This window comes from Ilyonectria robusta, assembly GCF_021365365.1.
Source record: "Ilyonectria robusta strain PMI_751 chromosome Unknown BGZ61scaffold_1, whole genome shotgun sequence".
NCBI classification, from domain to species: domain Eukaryota; kingdom Fungi; phylum Ascomycota; class Sordariomycetes; order Hypocreales; family Nectriaceae; genus Ilyonectria; species Ilyonectria robusta.
This window is the reverse complement of record NW_025764435.1, coordinates 4,131,222-4,146,242: the sequence shown is the minus strand read 5'-3', so window position 1 is coordinate 4,146,242 and position 15,021 is coordinate 4,131,222. Positions and strand designations below refer to the sequence as shown.

The 15,021-nt window shown below is 56.8% G+C and overlaps 6 protein-coding genes across 6 annotated transcripts; 4 read left to right on the top strand and 2 right to left on the bottom strand.

Annotated features, from left to right (window-relative positions):
- The first annotated feature begins 370 nt into the window (after positions 1-370).
- On the top strand, positions 371-1,138 carry BGZ61DRAFT_27895 (uncharacterized protein). The gene has a single exon (XM_046238432.1). The coding sequence runs from the start codon at positions 468-470 to the stop codon at positions 1,023-1,025; it is 558 nt and encodes a 185-aa protein (XP_046112889.1). The 5' UTR covers positions 371-467; the 3' UTR covers positions 1,026-1,138.
- A 1,908-nt stretch (positions 1,139-3,046) lies between these two features.
- Positions 3,047-3,979, bottom strand: BGZ61DRAFT_439585 (uncharacterized protein). The gene has a single exon (XM_046244373.1). It carries the CDS (start codon positions 3,867-3,869, stop codon positions 3,402-3,404), a length of 468 nt encoding a protein of 155 aa, XP_046112888.1. The 5' UTR covers positions 3,870-3,979; the 3' UTR covers positions 3,047-3,401.
- A 1,467-nt stretch (positions 3,980-5,446) lies between these two features.
- Positions 5,447-6,596, bottom strand: BGZ61DRAFT_27872 (uncharacterized protein). Its single transcript, XM_046238430.1, has 2 exons — positions 5,595-6,596; positions 5,447-5,528 (listed from the first exon to the last, which is right to left on the bottom strand). Exon 1 carries the CDS (start codon positions 6,324-6,326, stop codon positions 5,706-5,708), a length of 621 nt encoding a protein of 206 aa, XP_046112887.1. The 5' UTR covers positions 6,327-6,596; the 3' UTR covers positions 5,447-5,528; positions 5,595-5,705.
- A 431-nt stretch (positions 6,597-7,027) lies between these two features.
- Positions 7,028-8,076, top strand: BGZ61DRAFT_27859 (uncharacterized protein). The gene has a single exon (XM_046238427.1). The coding sequence runs from the start codon at positions 7,128-7,130 to the stop codon at positions 7,932-7,934; it is 807 nt and encodes a 268-aa protein (XP_046112886.1). The 5' UTR covers positions 7,028-7,127; the 3' UTR covers positions 7,935-8,076.
- A 683-nt stretch (positions 8,077-8,759) lies between these two features.
- On the top strand, positions 8,760-10,445 carry BGZ61DRAFT_489103 (uncharacterized protein; the record flags this gene model as incomplete). The annotated part of the gene is made up of 2 exons (XM_046250173.1): positions 8,760-9,300; positions 9,331-10,445. The coding sequence occupies 2 exons, from the start codon at positions 8,760-8,762 to the stop codon at positions 10,443-10,445; spliced, it is 1,656 nt and encodes a 551-aa protein (XP_046112885.1).
- Positions 10,446-13,337: 2,892 nt separating this feature from the next.
- BGZ61DRAFT_338858 (aldehyde dehydrogenase domain-containing protein) lies at positions 13,338-14,987 on the top strand (the record flags this gene model as incomplete). Its single annotated transcript, XM_046239170.1, has 2 exons — positions 13,338-13,558; positions 13,622-14,987. 2 exons carry the CDS (start codon positions 13,338-13,340, stop codon positions 14,985-14,987), a joined length of 1,587 nt encoding a protein of 528 aa, XP_046112884.1.
- Positions 14,988-15,021: the final 34 nt, after the last annotated feature.

Here is a 15,021-nt window from a genome sequence, read left to right as displayed (position 1 = left end):
GTGGGCTTGCGGCCAGTAGGCTCGGCCGGAGGTCCCCCGGGTCCAACGTCGCGTCGCACTGGGCCGGGTCCAACACCAACCAACAACCAAGTACGTACGCGGCGGTCGCAGAACGTTTTGCCTTTTTTTATTTTTGTTTTTTTCTCAAACGGCATGTTAGGGAACCAGTCGCCATCGAGGTTGAAGGCCAGCTCGTATCGGCCGGGTGGGGATCCGACTCACCCGGTATCACCAGCCAAGCCCGGCCAGGCAGATGAGATGCGCCTTAGTTGAAGTTTGTTCCCGATGTGTTTGCTTATCTGACGAATTGGCTGGGGAGGTGAATCTATAGCAGCGTGACTTATGCACTCGAAACACAATCGTCATTTTGCTTCTCCCGTGGCGCATGCGCCATCGCCGAACAAGCACCGTCAAGAGGGAACACGTTACACAGAGGACAGAGGGGGATATTCATCCGGTGCCGGAGGATGAGACGAGAGGATCCAAGGCATGCGCATGGGCATCGCACCTCCAAGCCACCGCCGTCACCAGCAACCCAGACCCCATCACCACAAGTTCCTCCAGTCCGTCTGCAAGCTCGTCTCCGTTCCGGATCCACAGCCATCTCTGCTCGGTGGAAGTACCGTAACTTAGTCCGTCGTCCAAGTCCGTACCGTACGGATGGATGCGCCCACCAAAATATCCATCTTCGATATGGAATCATGGATAATCCGATTCCATTGCACCGTTTCACGTGGCCCCAAAACGATGCGGAAGAGAACTCACTCACTCCCCCTTGCGTTTGCCCGTCCCCCACAAAGCTGAACTTTGATGAGTTCACGTTACACTCGGAGTTGGTAGCACGACTTCTTGATCAAGACTCAACGCCCGCAACGTGCCAGCCAGCCCCTTCCATGCTCCTCATTCATCTTCGTCAAATGGCTTCGGCTACGCTCAGGGGCTTCGGCCGATGGCACGGACTATCCACACCAAACATGAATGAAGCCAAGAGCCGACGTGGAGCGGGAAGCCCACCGACTAACTGAGTTGTTTCCCCATACGCCTTCTCTTCCTCGATTCCGCACTCTCCACCGTCTAGCTCCGCACTCTGCCCCATCCAAGAACAAACCTCACGCCCCGAACTGACGAGATGCGGCCGTGCTCGTCCGAACAGTCAAAGGCCCAGACCAACTTCAAAAGAGAAACCCGCCGGATAACACGATCCGACGCGCTATCGTGAAGGATCCTCGCCCCTCCTCCAGTGACGGGAACATGGGGGGCTTCATCAGGTCGTCATCGGGCATCAACATGGCCATCATTGCGCAGACTACCACACCCACGCCAGGCCACCCACGCAAGCACATACTTACCGACAGACACACGCGCGCCTATACACTGGCAACCAGAAGGACAACACAGCAAAAAGACAGCTCAACCCGCAGAACCCGCATGTAGGTAAGGCCGGCAACGACGCACGCAGGCAAGACACACACCGCCACACCGCGAATAGCGACCTGCATCATCAGCACGCAAGGCAAGTGAAGCGGACGGAGGAACCGTTGGGCGACGGCACCCGTGGTGCGACCTGCATCAGCTCCGCAGCTCGCGCTGCAGCGCCTATGCCGACCGCTGGCGGTGCGTGCGTCAGTGCATCAATACTGCATTGCCAACCGATGCATGAGGATCCTGCATGAACCGGACCCCGGTCACACTCCCGGCGAACGACGCAGCACGGACGAAACGCTGCAGGTCTGCGTACGGAGCATGTATGCGAGTGCCTGCTCGGGGTAGCGTCGGTACTCAGCGGCCAGGGCAGACCAGCACATCACCTTGCTGGTGAGGGGAGGGGAGGGTACGACAGGGCGGATTAGTTGCAGGACGCAATGCATGCCATAGGTACATGTGGTGGTCGCTGGCTAGCTGGTGGGTGTTCCAGCGGCTTGCTGGCTTATACCCGCCTTGACCGCTAGGATGCCTTGGTCACGGGAGGTCCAAGGCCAATGATCGCCGCTGCTAGACAAGGGGGACTCGTTGGGCGAGGCCCTCGAGACCTTCGAGACCTCGCTGATCGTCTCAGTGCCATCCGGTGGAAGGATATGCTTGTGGGGTTTGAGCAAGCAGGGCGACGACTTGGGACAAGATTGGATGGACAACAGCGGATGGAGACGAGACGAGAGGAAACAAGACGGATCGTGGAGGGCATGGGAGGCAAGCGGCGGCTAATGAATAAAACATGATTGCGGCATCTGGAGCAAGTTAGCTCGGCGGGGGAGGTGCAGTACGAACATACTACATACGTAGTGGTAGTAACATACCGGTAGTGCTTTGTCTAGACACAGTCACGACAGGTTTGAGCGAGCAACGGCCATAGGGTCCCAAAGATTACTAGGGACGGCCCGGAATGAGGACGGGGATGAAAGCGTGCGTGATGGCTCGATTCGGATGCCGTCCAGAGCTGGAACAGGCAAGGCACCTGAAGTAGAACACCAGAGAGACCCAGCACCAGTCCCGCAGGTAGGGATCCGGCCTGTTGACTCCAGAGATTGCTTATTTACTGCCGTCATCTCTCGTCTCATCTGTTCTCACTTGCGTCCCTTGCTCGGATCCTCGTTGGGACCAGACCAGGCCTGTCGACAGAACTTTGTCCCGTCGTATTGGGTGCAGGGGCTAAGAGGCACGTCAACGTTGACAACCCGGTCATCACGCTCCCCAGATGACAAGGGCCATATTCGTACATACCTCGAGATCTCGTCGGAACCAACAACAACCCGGCTGCCCCGTTGCTGCCGAGACTGCCAGCGCGTAGACTCCATTTCCCGTTCGCTCCAAGCGGCCTTTGCCAGTTCATTCAGCATCGCTGGGGACTCATGAGGCTACTACGTGCACCAAGTACCTCCCACTCAGGATTGGCGCCCATAACATGGACCGTGGTCCCATCGGCCACCTGTCTGCCCCCACTACCATCACCACCAGCCAGCCCTCACAGGCGCTTCTCATTTGCGAATGCCTACTACGTATTAGTAGAAGGGACAGACTCGCCGCGCTAAGAGTTGCTAGCAGACAAGGTCGGGCTTGGACCCGACAGAAAATGGGTCCAAGTCTTATTCTTAGTTAGCAGTGTCTAGGCCTGCGGCAAGCAATGCCAAACACGCCCCGTCCCGCCCAGCGTGGCTTTCGAGTGTTGACGCCGAATACTGCGGCTGGAGAAACTCCTAGGTCCTCCATGCCTTGATGTGAAATGTTAAGCCACCCGTCGCCGAGTTCTGCGTAGCCCTGTTCGTGTTGCAACCGCCCCCATACCCAGCTAATTTCGCTGCTCTTCAAGTTTCATTTCCTCGCCAGCTCGTGACCGCCCACCAGGAGACAACCAATCCCTCGACGGGCGTGGCAACGTCACCTCATCCTAGCCAGGACCGAGCCACTCACACGATGGTCGCATATGTCATCAATCCTAACCCCAGTCGACCCAGGCTCTCAAAGCCGTCACTATTTCCAAACCTCTGGCTCCTGTTTGTCTGCGCTCGCTCGCCGCCCATGGGGCCGTGGGGTCGGGCCAGCAGCTGGCCCTTCCTCTTGAAGCCCATGCCCTGTCGAGACAGGCAGTGCACATACCTTCGGCCAAGGACAACCTCATCCCAACCATGCACATAGTAGATGAGCTTCGTGATGCCTGTTGGATCACCCAACGATGGAGGCAGACGTGGTTCGCCGCGGCAATGCTCAATGAGGCTGGGCGTCGACGCCAGCCGTTCACGATGGCTCTGGTTCTCCACGGGCTGATTGGTGGTGAGCTGGAGGAAGTGATCCCGCTCCCGCCGCCATATCATACAGTAGTCTGCCACGATCGGGTCTGTCCGCCTCGCGCGTGACATACGTAATGCCTGGCGCATCGCACACCGATGAAAAACTCCCTAGGCCTTGGCTCCAACCACTGCACCGGAACGGGCGCCTGGTGCCAGCGAGGGCTCCGGCGTCGAGGTGATGCAGGAGTAGTCGAGCCGCTAAGCACAACTGTCGTGGGAGCGGTTGCATATTGGCCGCAGCGGACCTTGCAGCTCCACAACAAGGTTGCCCCAGCCAGCCCCTGGTCCTGCAGCTAGACTACGTACCGTGGCCCGTCAGAGCTGTCCTGTTTTTTCGGTGTACCATGAGACGGGGCTCCTCAGTAGCGTCGATGCGTGCACACCACCCCTCGGCCATGTTGCCGCATATCGCCGCGTTATTGAACTTGGAGACGAGAGAGGTCAAGACGAAAACCGTGGACCACCAAGTAGCATGCGGTTGCAGCAAGAACTGGTGTTCTCCGTGAGACACGTGCGTCAACCGCATTACACATGGCCTTCGTGCAGTCGTGGCCCAACTCGGCAACTCGGATGAGGTTGCAGCCAAAAGGATTCAGAGGTGTCCAGGGTACAACACAGAAGCGTAACGGCCGAGGCTTGTTCAGGGACCGAGTCATCGTGGCGCATGATGAGGGAGACACAGATTCAGAGCTGTGAGAAAGAGAGCGCGAACCTACAAGGATAATGTGAGTGAGATCCTAGCGGTGACCGAAACGCCTTGCACACGAGATGAGAAGTGACGGCATCTGGAGCGAGACGAGGATCATGGTGTTTTTTTTTTCCTTTTCCTTTCGACACCAGCGACGAGTCAATGACTGAGACTCAACCATGCGGACCTTGTTTCCTTCGGTACTTACCTAGCTGTGAAACAAGGCTGTTGACGACCACGGGGGCAGATGTCGAGCAGGGGGTTCCGCACTTCCACGCAGGTTAGTTATTGGATTGTGCCGTGCGATGGCGATGCGTTTGCCTACCCAGGCACGAAAGCTTGATATGGTGTGGCCCGAATTGCGGCAGGCAAAAGAGACGTAGCTCCAGACCCAGCGATTCGTACTTTGGCCTGGCAAGTGAGGCGCGAGGACTTTTGCCAAGATGGGGAGAAAAAGACGGTGACTTGGTCTCAGAGGCTTGTGGATGGGCGGACAAATTGTTTGCCTTACTACTACTACCTACGTGTATGAAGGAGTATTCCTCAGGCTGCCAGTCATCCAGTCATTGTTCCAGTGGGTGTGCGAGAGCGTTCCTGCTTACACTGTTGGGGAGGACAATGTTTACTTTTTCTATGCGGTTTGCTTGCACCTTCCTTGGGCATGGCAAAACTCACCTTCCCAACGTACCTACCCACCTCATACCTTATGACGCACAAAGTTCCTTTCTGAGAAAACTTCAGTTCGCCAACACGAAGTCGTTGCTGGAGCCGCCTAGAATCTGACAACCTGTGCCCTGCGACAATTCGTCTCTGAAGCTCCCACCAGACCCGCCAATGCTGCTATCGAGGTAGTAGCTCGTCATCCTGCCACGCCCCCCGTGTCCTACAGCGCGACCGTATGCTCCTTCTCCATTAGCGGACGGCCATATCCACACGCCCCAAAGCAAGACATGATTCTTCCCCATGCGGCGGTCGGATTTTTTTCCCTTTGGTCGACGTGAGCATGCAACATTGTCTCAACAGTCCAACGAAAGCTGCCACAATTGTCGATATATCTCCTTTGGGACACGAGCTGTTAGACTGAGGCCTTTCGTGCTAGACCAGCAGATGGGTGGCATGCGCACCTCGAACGGCCAGTCAAGTACTCCGTAGGGGTGTGAGATTTGGCCAGCAACCCGTCCAGCCATCCCGCGGTCCCACAGCTCCCGTCGGGGCCGAAGCCACGCGCTGCCATGTTATGCCATGCTCCTGTGTATGTATGTATGCCATGCAAATGCTGTGCCACGCTGTACGTGCCAGACGCGCCAGTTCTCGCCGTCCTGTCGCTCTACTTGCTGGTGCTGCCGGCAGCGTCGGGTGCTGTGCCTGAGAAGGCAGCCCGTCCGCCATGAGGGCGCAGCGATGGCTAGATTTGGCTTTTTATCCCCATCATTGTCCCGACATGGAATCGAGTAAACGCAGTCGACATCCCATCCCCATGCATGCCAGCATGCCAGTTTGCCAGCATACCAGCATGCCAACCGAGCCCAGCAACCTACCAGAGGGCACCAGAAAGCTCCTTCATAAGCCCAGCGAAGAGCAGGGAGGCGGCCAGGGAGGCCACTCACAGCGCCCACAGCGCATAAGCGTACCGGGGCTTGGGCGTACCGGGGTCCGTCAGCACCAGCCGGGGCAGCACACCCAAACCCACGGACGCGGAGCGCCATGACGATCGTTCTTTTTCTTCCATGCCCCCCTTCCGGCGCGGCGTGCTCGTTGTCCGTCGTCGCTTGTTGTCGTCTCTTCTCTCTTCTGCAAAGCGCGTCGCTTGCCTTGCTTTTTAGGGTTCCCGAGGAGGTCATTTGGGAAGCCAGCATCTAGCCCTTATTCAACTTAGATCATGTCCACATCGCGCCAACAAAGTCGCATACAGACCGCATGACCAGGCTCCCGCTGCCGCTCCCGCCCAGGAGCAACGTGCGTTCGTTGGCACCTTGGCAACCCTCCCACCACATTGGGGAGTCATCGAGAGATGCAGCACGTTCAACGCTGCCGAGATATGGTATGTGTACCTACCCAACCTACCTTATGTGGGAGGGGAGGGCGGATGGGTTAGGCCCTGTCCCCATGCTCATGGCCCACGGTCCACGGCCAGCGCAGCGCACTGAGAGCGTCTTGGTCTGTTCTACACTGGTGGCGCCTCCATTGACCGCCTCGGCCGTCGCTCCCCGTCCCTTGAGGAGCCCGCCGGCTTCGGGCTAGGCAATGGGGGGGGGGCGGTGTCGCGTCCAGCTTTTGCAATGGCGCTAACAGCATTGGATGGTTCTCAGCAGCGGCACAAGGCTTGCTCAAGTTTGCTCACGACGGTGGCCTCGCGGGTGGCCTCCCCTTGGTCCCGAGCGCCTAGCTCCAGCCTCGATTCTTACTTTGGCTGCCGGATGGATCGTCACCAGCCATCAGCCTTCCATAACCCGGTAGGTGGAGGGAAGATGGTGGCCTCGGCTGGCCTGGCTCGACACCCTGAAGACTACTACACCGACTGCCACCACAGGGAGGAAAAAACAAGACGCAACTTGACGCACATGACGGCAAAGCTACAGTAGCTCCCCGGGCCCCGGAACCTCATCGCACCCAACCCGTCTAAGCCCTGCTATGTGCTTGGCACCACGGAGTCTTTGATGCATGGGCAGCATGGGGCGGCGGGCACCCTAGTATGTGCTTGCTGGCCGTTCCTGGTCGTCTTGGAGACCCCGGCCCACAGGTTGGTTAATGGATCGTCCCAAGTGCTACGAGTACTACGCAGTAAGTATCCCATCCTTAGGTGCCCAGTGCCAGCTCTAGCCCCAGTTCCGGCGACTGGTCCCGGCTTCCTGTACCATGAAATACCCTGGTCAAAGCCCCCAAGCTGCGGGACCTCGACCCATGCGTTGATGGACTTGACAACCAGGCCCCCCCCGCCCCTTTTGGGGCATGATAACAGTCCGGCACGGGAGAGCCCTCCCTCTTGCAAGGCCTGCATGGCATGGCAAGTACAAGGAAAAATTACACAGTGTGTGGCTGGTCCATCAAGGACCCAGCTGCTAGGTCTCCGACATGCGTACAGGGATTCGTTTTGTTGGCGGCGGTGCGGGACGACTCCAGGCATCTTACTTACTACTACATCACTTGCTTGCTGGTCCCAGTGCTTGGCTTGGTTTCATTCATCTTCTACCTCTTGTCACTTTCTCCTTCACTTGCTTTGCACAAGCCTCACCGTTCAAGTTGCCGAGTCCCCTCGTCCACAATCGTCTCCCGCAAAGCCGTTGGCAATACCTCGTTTCTTGGTCACCATCCGCCAGCACCACAGACCTTGCTTTACTCCTTTGCAGCTAGCCCTGTCACCTCTCCAGCTTGAAGCTTCCTCATCGACAAGGCTCGTTGAGAGCAGACGCCTCCAAGGCCTATTATTAAAAAGCGCGAGGCGAGCGGATTGCTTTGGCTGGTAATTCACCAATCCACCTTTGTTTTGGCCCTCCACGCCCACCCGGCCATTCACAAGGAAGAGACTGGACTTGGGTTGTTTGATTTGCCGACCACTATCCTGCTGCGCTCATCATCCCCCTGTACACCCCAGGTTGTCTGGCAACCATCACTTGCGCCTCTCATCTCTGTTGATGACGAACACCGAGTGAATCCAGCTCGGCCCCGTTCTGATCACCCGAGCGCTCGCTCTCGTATCAGGCCCCTCGTGGCGACTTCTGCTGTGCCGACTCAGCTTATTGATCACCAGCTAGCCACGGCTCTGGTCTCCGATTGCTTGGACGCGACCAATCTTTGGACGCCCATTTCCCGCATCCCGACGAAAGTGACCCCGGCAACATCGACTGGGGTTGCCTGAAGCTAGGTTCCATCCCGTGCAAAGAAGATCACGGGAGCAGGCGGACATCCTGTCGCCTCTGGATCTTTTCTCCTCTTCGAAGTTGGCATCTGCCATCTCGTCCTCTAATACCTCCGCTCTTCGTTGGGACTGTTTGGGTAGCAATCCCCAGCTAGTCCCCATACACAACACGCTCAAGGTGGCGATCCAGTCGGTAGGCCAGTGGCCACAATCACAAAACACTCGGGGCAGCCCCAGCTCCGCCGGAACCGACTCTACCGGCGCAACACCGAATTCTCCGCGAACACCTTCAAGTCCCACCTGGCCTCCGCAGAGCTTCTCGCTTCACCAGTCCTCCTCAGCCAAGGACAACCACCAACCGTCGCTGACTGGAGTTGGGGAGGGTCGATGTGCCGGTCCTCGTGGCCAGGAGTGCGAAGGCGATCAGGCCCCGATGTCACAGGGAGGACCTGCGTCTCGCCATGCCTCACGCCGCTCTTCGAGGTCCCCTGTCGACGACGACCAACTCTCTCCGTCATCAATGAGGTACGGCAAGCACGGTGGTCGTGACATGCGACAGGACCTAGGCGGCGTGCCTCACACAAACGGCGAAACCAGGTCTCAACTGGTCCCCGCGAGGACTCTTGGTGTACACAACATTCTCAACCCCTCCGAACCGCATCGCCTGGCGCAAGGAGGTAACATGGGCCTCCCCCCAACGTCAAGGCCACCGGAGGGCGAGATCCCCACGTCAACTCCTGGGCCTTTCACGGCGGCCCGCCCCTTCACAACCAGCCAGCCTGCCTCGATATCCCTTCCAGGAACGCCTGTAGGCGGAGGGACGCCCCTAGGCGGCCCATTCTCCGAACGCAACTCTCCCACGACCGCGTTCCCTTTCCCTGCCATTAACAACCCGAGAAGAATGCTCAGCCCGAAACCCCCACGAGCTATGAGTCTAAGTCAGGGACAGGCACCTCACCACAGCGTGGATGCCCGTCCACCCCCACTCCCGAGCATGTCCCCAGCCAAGAGACCTTACGAGAGCGACGTTCCCGATGAACACCGATCACAGCACCGCGGACTCCACCATCCGCCAGGAATGCCTCCAGGTCCCGCCGGCGGGAGCCACAACCCTACGAGGTCACTTTCTCAGTCGGTAATACAATCCCCAGGTCCTCATTCGCATCCGTCAGGTTTGCCCCCAAGTCACTACCAGGGACATCAACATCACCACCCGCATTCACCAATGCCTACCCAAAGCCAATTTCCTCCCGGTATGCAACAAGGTCGGTCTTTCTCGACTACGGGTCCCACGAACGAGGGTGCTCCACCTTGGTCTGAAATGATGCGAAGGCATGGCATGGCCGGAGCCATGGTCGGCGCTGAGGGGCAACAGGCCTTCATGACACTTCCGGGAAGCGATACTCCGATCCCTGTGCAAGTAGACTACTCCCAGGCGTCGAAGAAGGCAGACGAGAAGAGACAACGGAACGCGGTGGCATCGACAAGGCACCGAAGGAAGAAAAAGATTATGCAAGAAGAGAATACGAAGCAGTTGCAGGAGCTCCGGGATGAGCGGCGACAGCTGGAGATCAAACTTGAGGAACTAACACACCAACGAGACTTTTACCGAGACGACCGAAATCGGCTAAGGGATATTGTGTCACAAACATCAGGAATCAGCCATTTGGCAGCTGGACCCTCGAGTCCCGCCTCGGCGAGGAGCAGCTCTTACGCAGAGAGGAGTCCTTTGATGGCAGCCCCTCAAGGTTATCCAAGCGATCTATCATCGGGCGAACGACCAGCACAACGCCGCAGAACAGACGACCGCTCCGACTTCTCCATGCCGATGTACAGTACCCCTGGAGGCGTACATCCGGGTGCGTCTCCAAGCTCGTTGCCTCCGATGCAAACCCCACCGTACGGCGTTCCCTCGCGGCCAACTTCAGCGGCATCGTCGACAGGGGGCGAGAGACTCCCACCCCTGAGATCGATGGAGGGGGGGCCCCCACCTCCGACGGCTGGACCAACACACGTCCAAGAGCAGGATCCCAGAACTGGCCAGTGGGTCTCGGTACAGCCACGCCCGCAGGAAACAGGGTGGGCAACGCGGAGACCCGGCGAAGGCCCACCAAGATAATGGTCAGAAGACAACTCCGAGAACTCACAGCCTCCGCACGATTGCAATCATCGGCCGACTGGAGTTTGGATATAGACAGAGCTGGACGCTGGGATAGTTTCCACTGCTCTGAGCCCTCGACATCTCGTTGGGTTCTATTTACCTACTAACTATCTACTATCTAATACCAGGGCGTGTTTGGGTTTTTGCTCGTGGGAATGGTACCGGGGGGGGGCGGGAATTTGGAAGACGCATATCGGGCGACCGACACACTTTTTTTTTTGTTTCATCTGTTTGGTTTGTTATTTTGCGGAGTTGGATCCTGCTTTGCAGGCAGGAGAGTCTACGGTGGGAGCAGTTGGTGAAGCGTGTTTCTGTACTGCGTTTTGATTTGTTTTGCTTTGTTTTTTACCCCATCACTCTATACCTTGACGCCATACTTCAGAACCCCTGGCGAGCCCAGACTTACTACAGAAGCCACGTCCCTATCCGCAGATTGGATTTCTTTTCTTTGTTTTATCGATAGGCGGGGCGCAGTCACATACCCTTTTTCTTTTCTTCTCATTGTCAGATACTGACCGATACACTCGTTCAAAAGATACATGCTTGGAAAGTGGTACATCAGCGCAAGAGGAAAAAGCAGGGCGATGATACCACGGGGACTGGGAAGGGGAACAATGGTGGTGAGAATCAAAAAGCTTGGCCGAAGCACTGGGTGTTTTTGGTGTTTTCTTTTCCGAGTACGTTGTGGTGCCGAATTCCCTGTTTTATTTGATTTCCCGGCCTCTTTTGTTGCCTTCCGTCTTTTGAGTTGACCTCATTTGTCTAAGCCTGCTTCGGGGTTCTTTTCTTGTATAACGGAGGACTGGAAAGAGATACCAGATTGGACTTGCAACGGCTCAGGGCTGTACTCTACGGCGGGCAGGATGGGGCAGGGGTTTTCTCAGTCTTTCTAATTGGTTCCCCATTACGGTTTTTAATGTTTCTGTAATCGATACCTCGGGGCTCTAGCGCTGGAGCGGGACATGGCAGGGCATGGGAATGGGAAAGGGAATAGGAACAGGAGAAACCAGGAACTAGGCTGAACAGGACTACCTTAGAGCAAGATACCACCACACCACAATCTTATAAGCTTAAGAAGAGATATTATAATATGTTATTGTCATGGCAATGAGTTTGGATTTGAGGTATCTGTGAGGCGTGATCTTCGCATGTGCATAGCTCTAGAACAGATTGAGTGGGGAGGGGTGTGAGGTGCTCTGCAATGATCTACAAGTTCCTGGAAGGTGGTGCAGACTCCAGCATCTCCCTACCTCTACTTAGCCTTGGCCTTGTGGGGCACGTACGTTTGACGAAACGTGCTACTACAGTCACAAGCCAACATGAACATTTCCCGTCAAGTCGAGAATTTCCCAATCAAGGAAGCCATGCAGATACAGTGCGAGATTATCGGCGCATGATCCACGGGTGAGACAAGACGCCACTATCCAGAACCAGGCCTAGTTTGCGCGTGCTGCGTGACATGCCGGGGGCGGCGCTGAGCTGCAGGTCTGTGACGGCCGTTGTGAGCGCCTCGCAGCCACCATTCATTTAGTTTTCGTTGCGGGACCGACGCAGGCCGCCCTGCTTTGGGAGATTATGGCAGTTGGGCGCTGGGGATTCCTTACTAGTACATTGCCCAACACAAGAGCTAAAACAAGTTAAACAAGCTCTGTGACGAGCTCGGTCCACGTGCAGCGGGAAAAGACGCAAATTGATGTTGGGCGGCAAGCAAGGGCGAACAGAGAGTGATGGGATGGCGGCGGTGCTGGTTGTCACATCCTCCAATTTCCAGGCTCGGGTAGCACACGTCGCCAAAGCGTCCGAGTCTCAGGATCAAGTCGCGGGAGGCTTGCTCGAGCTGCCAGGATCGTACTACGTACTGTAGTACATGCCGTATCGGAGGTCGTTTGGGCTGTTCCTTGACCATGTCCATGCCCATATTATGGCGGCATGTCACAATATTCCCGTTGGCGTGGGTGGCAAATATCACTTCGGAAGGTTGCAGGGAATCATCGGGTGCGTCCGTAGTCCATACTACGTAGTACGTAGTAAGTTGCGTCCCCACCCTCACCTGCCTTCCTTGGACTGCACCGACAACCTGCCGCCGAAACGTGGCCCGCCCCTCCTCTTCCCTCTGGCTCCTTCCGTCCCCGAGACGAGACCCCGCGACACATCGCGCCTGCCGGTACTCCGTACCCCCATGCCCCCATATTGCGTCGTAGCTGCCCCCCGCGGAAGACCCCCCACACAACGATCGAGCCATCCCGCGTTCCTGGAAATCCCAACAACCTCGTTACATCATCCTTCTAGCATCATCCCTGGCATCCCGAGATCTTTCCATCTCGACATCCCATCCTTGTGCCATTGGCCTTGTCTCTCGCCCCTCCACCTTGCCCCTCACCTCTCACCCCTCACCTCTCACCCCTCGCCACCCCAACCCACACGCTTGGGTAACAACCTACGAAGTGAGGCTTCCATCCCCCACGCCCCTTCCGTCCCTCTCCCGTGTGGACGGTGCGACGTGTTTCTAGGTGTGTTTGCTTTCCCGGAGACTCCGCCCAGTCGCATCTCACTTGCAGCTTAGCGTCCTGCGGCCATTCAGTGGATGGGAGCGCCTCGTGAGACATTACTTGCTTTTGCTCAGGTTGAGACAGTTTTGACAGATCACTTCTCCGGAAACCATGCGTTTGTCGCTAGCCAACTGACGACACATCACAGTGGCAACAACGCTAAACGCCTTGCCGACGCCCTCTGTGTATCCCCCTCTCTTCCCACCGCTTGGTTTCCCACGAGGCTGACGCGCTCGACATCCCCATTGCGCATTTTTGACGCAACGCTGGCGTCTTGTGGCGCATTCGCTTCCATCACATCATGCTATCACACCGCGTTCGCCTCACTGCCAGATTGGCGCTCAAGCCTCCCAAGGTTACACCGACCAGGAACTCAAGCAACGCGGCAATATCGAGATCGCCATTGCAAGCCGAGCTGACAGCCCCCAACGGGCGGGTCTGGTCTCAGCCCTTAGGCCTCTTCGTGAACAACCAGTTTGTGGAGAGTAGCAGTGGCCGGACCATCACCACCGTCAACCCGTAGTATGTTGTAACGGCTAAATTTGCCCCCATTTTTAAGCTTGAACAGAGCTGAGAGTTCCAAAGCACTCAACAAGACATATGTTCCGTCTTTGCTGCGGATGCCGCAGATGTCGACAAGGCTGTCTTGTCCGCCCGCCATGCCCTCCGGGACCCTTCGTGGAAATTACTCTCAGGAACTGACCGGGGCCATATGATGAACCGGCTGGCCGACCTCGTAGATAGAGAGCTGGAAACTCTCGCCACTATCGAGACGCTGGACAACGGAAAGCCATTGACCGTCTCCCGCGAGATAGATGTCCCACACTTCTCAGAGGTGTTGCGCTATTATGCCGGCTATGCTGATAAGAACTTTGGAAAAGTCATAGATGTTGGTCCCAACAAGATGGCCTACACCCTCAAGCAACCCATTGGTGTGTGCGGTCAAATTATTCCGTGGAACTACCCCCTAGACATGGCGGCGTGGAAACTGGGGCCGGCACTTTGCTGTGGTAACACCATTGTGCTCAAACTGGCCGAACAGACGCCTCTTTCCATGTTATACGTAGCTCGCCTAGTACAAGAGGCGGGTTTCCCGCCCGGTGTTATCAACATCATCAATGGCACCGGCAGAGAGGCTGGTGCTGCATTGACACAACATGATGGTGTGGACAAGATTGCCTTTACCGGAAGCACCCCCACGGGCAAGGAAATCATGAAAATGGCCGCGGGGACAATGAAAGCAATCACGCTCGAGACAGGCGGCAAGTCGCCGCTGATTGTATTTGACGACGCAAACCTGGAGCAGGCAGTCAAGTGGGCCCACGAAGGTATCATGGCAAATCAAGGCCAGGTATGCACAGCAACCTCGAGGTTACTTGTCCAAGAAGGAATATACGAAGCGTTTGTGGAGAGGTTCAAGGAGTACACAGAGAAGACATCCATTGTCGGTGATCCATTTGACGAGAAGACTTTCCAGGGCCCTCAGGTCACAGCCCAGCAGCGTGAGAGCGTTCTCTCCTTTATCTCTTCGGCCTCTGCCTCCGGAGCCAGTGTTTATCACCCGCCTACGCCACTTCCGAAGACCGGCTACTTCGTCCCTCCTACTATCTTTACGGATGTGACGCCGTCGATGCCCATCTTCCGGCAGGAGATCTTTGGCCCGTGTGCCGCGGTGGTCAAGTTCCGTACAGAGGATGAGGCGCTAGATCTGGCCAACGCGTCGCGTTATGGACTAGCAGGAGCGGTGTTCACGCGCAATCTCGGTAGGGCACATCGCATGGCTCGGGAGTTGGAGGCTGGCATGGTGTGGGTGAACAGCAGCAACGACTCGGACGTGAGGGTGCCGTTTGGGGGAGTCAAAGAGAGCGGGTTGGGGAGGGAACTGGGAGAGGAAGGCTTAAGGTCTTATTATTCCGTCAAGGCTATTCATGTTAACTTGACAGAAAACTAGAAGTTCAGTAGCGTGTTAGTGTGGTGTTGTGAAC

What these genes read in the sequence shown, in the direction of transcription:
- BGZ61DRAFT_27859 (XM_046238427.1), top strand. Translation starts at nt 7,128, where the DNA reads ATGCATGGGCAGCATGGGGCGGCGGGCACCCTAGTATGTGCTTGCTGG.
- BGZ61DRAFT_27895 (XM_046238432.1), top strand. Translation starts at nt 468, where the DNA reads ATGAGACGAGAGGATCCAAGGCATGCGCATGGGCATCGCACCTCCAAG.
- BGZ61DRAFT_27872 (XM_046238430.1), bottom strand. Translation starts at nt 6,326, where the DNA reads ATGCTGGCTTCCCAAATGACCTCCTCGGGAACCCTAAAAAGCAAGGCA.
- BGZ61DRAFT_439585 (XM_046244373.1), bottom strand. Translation starts at nt 3,869, where the DNA reads ATGCGCCAGGCATTACGTATGTCACGCGCGAGGCGGACAGACCCGATC.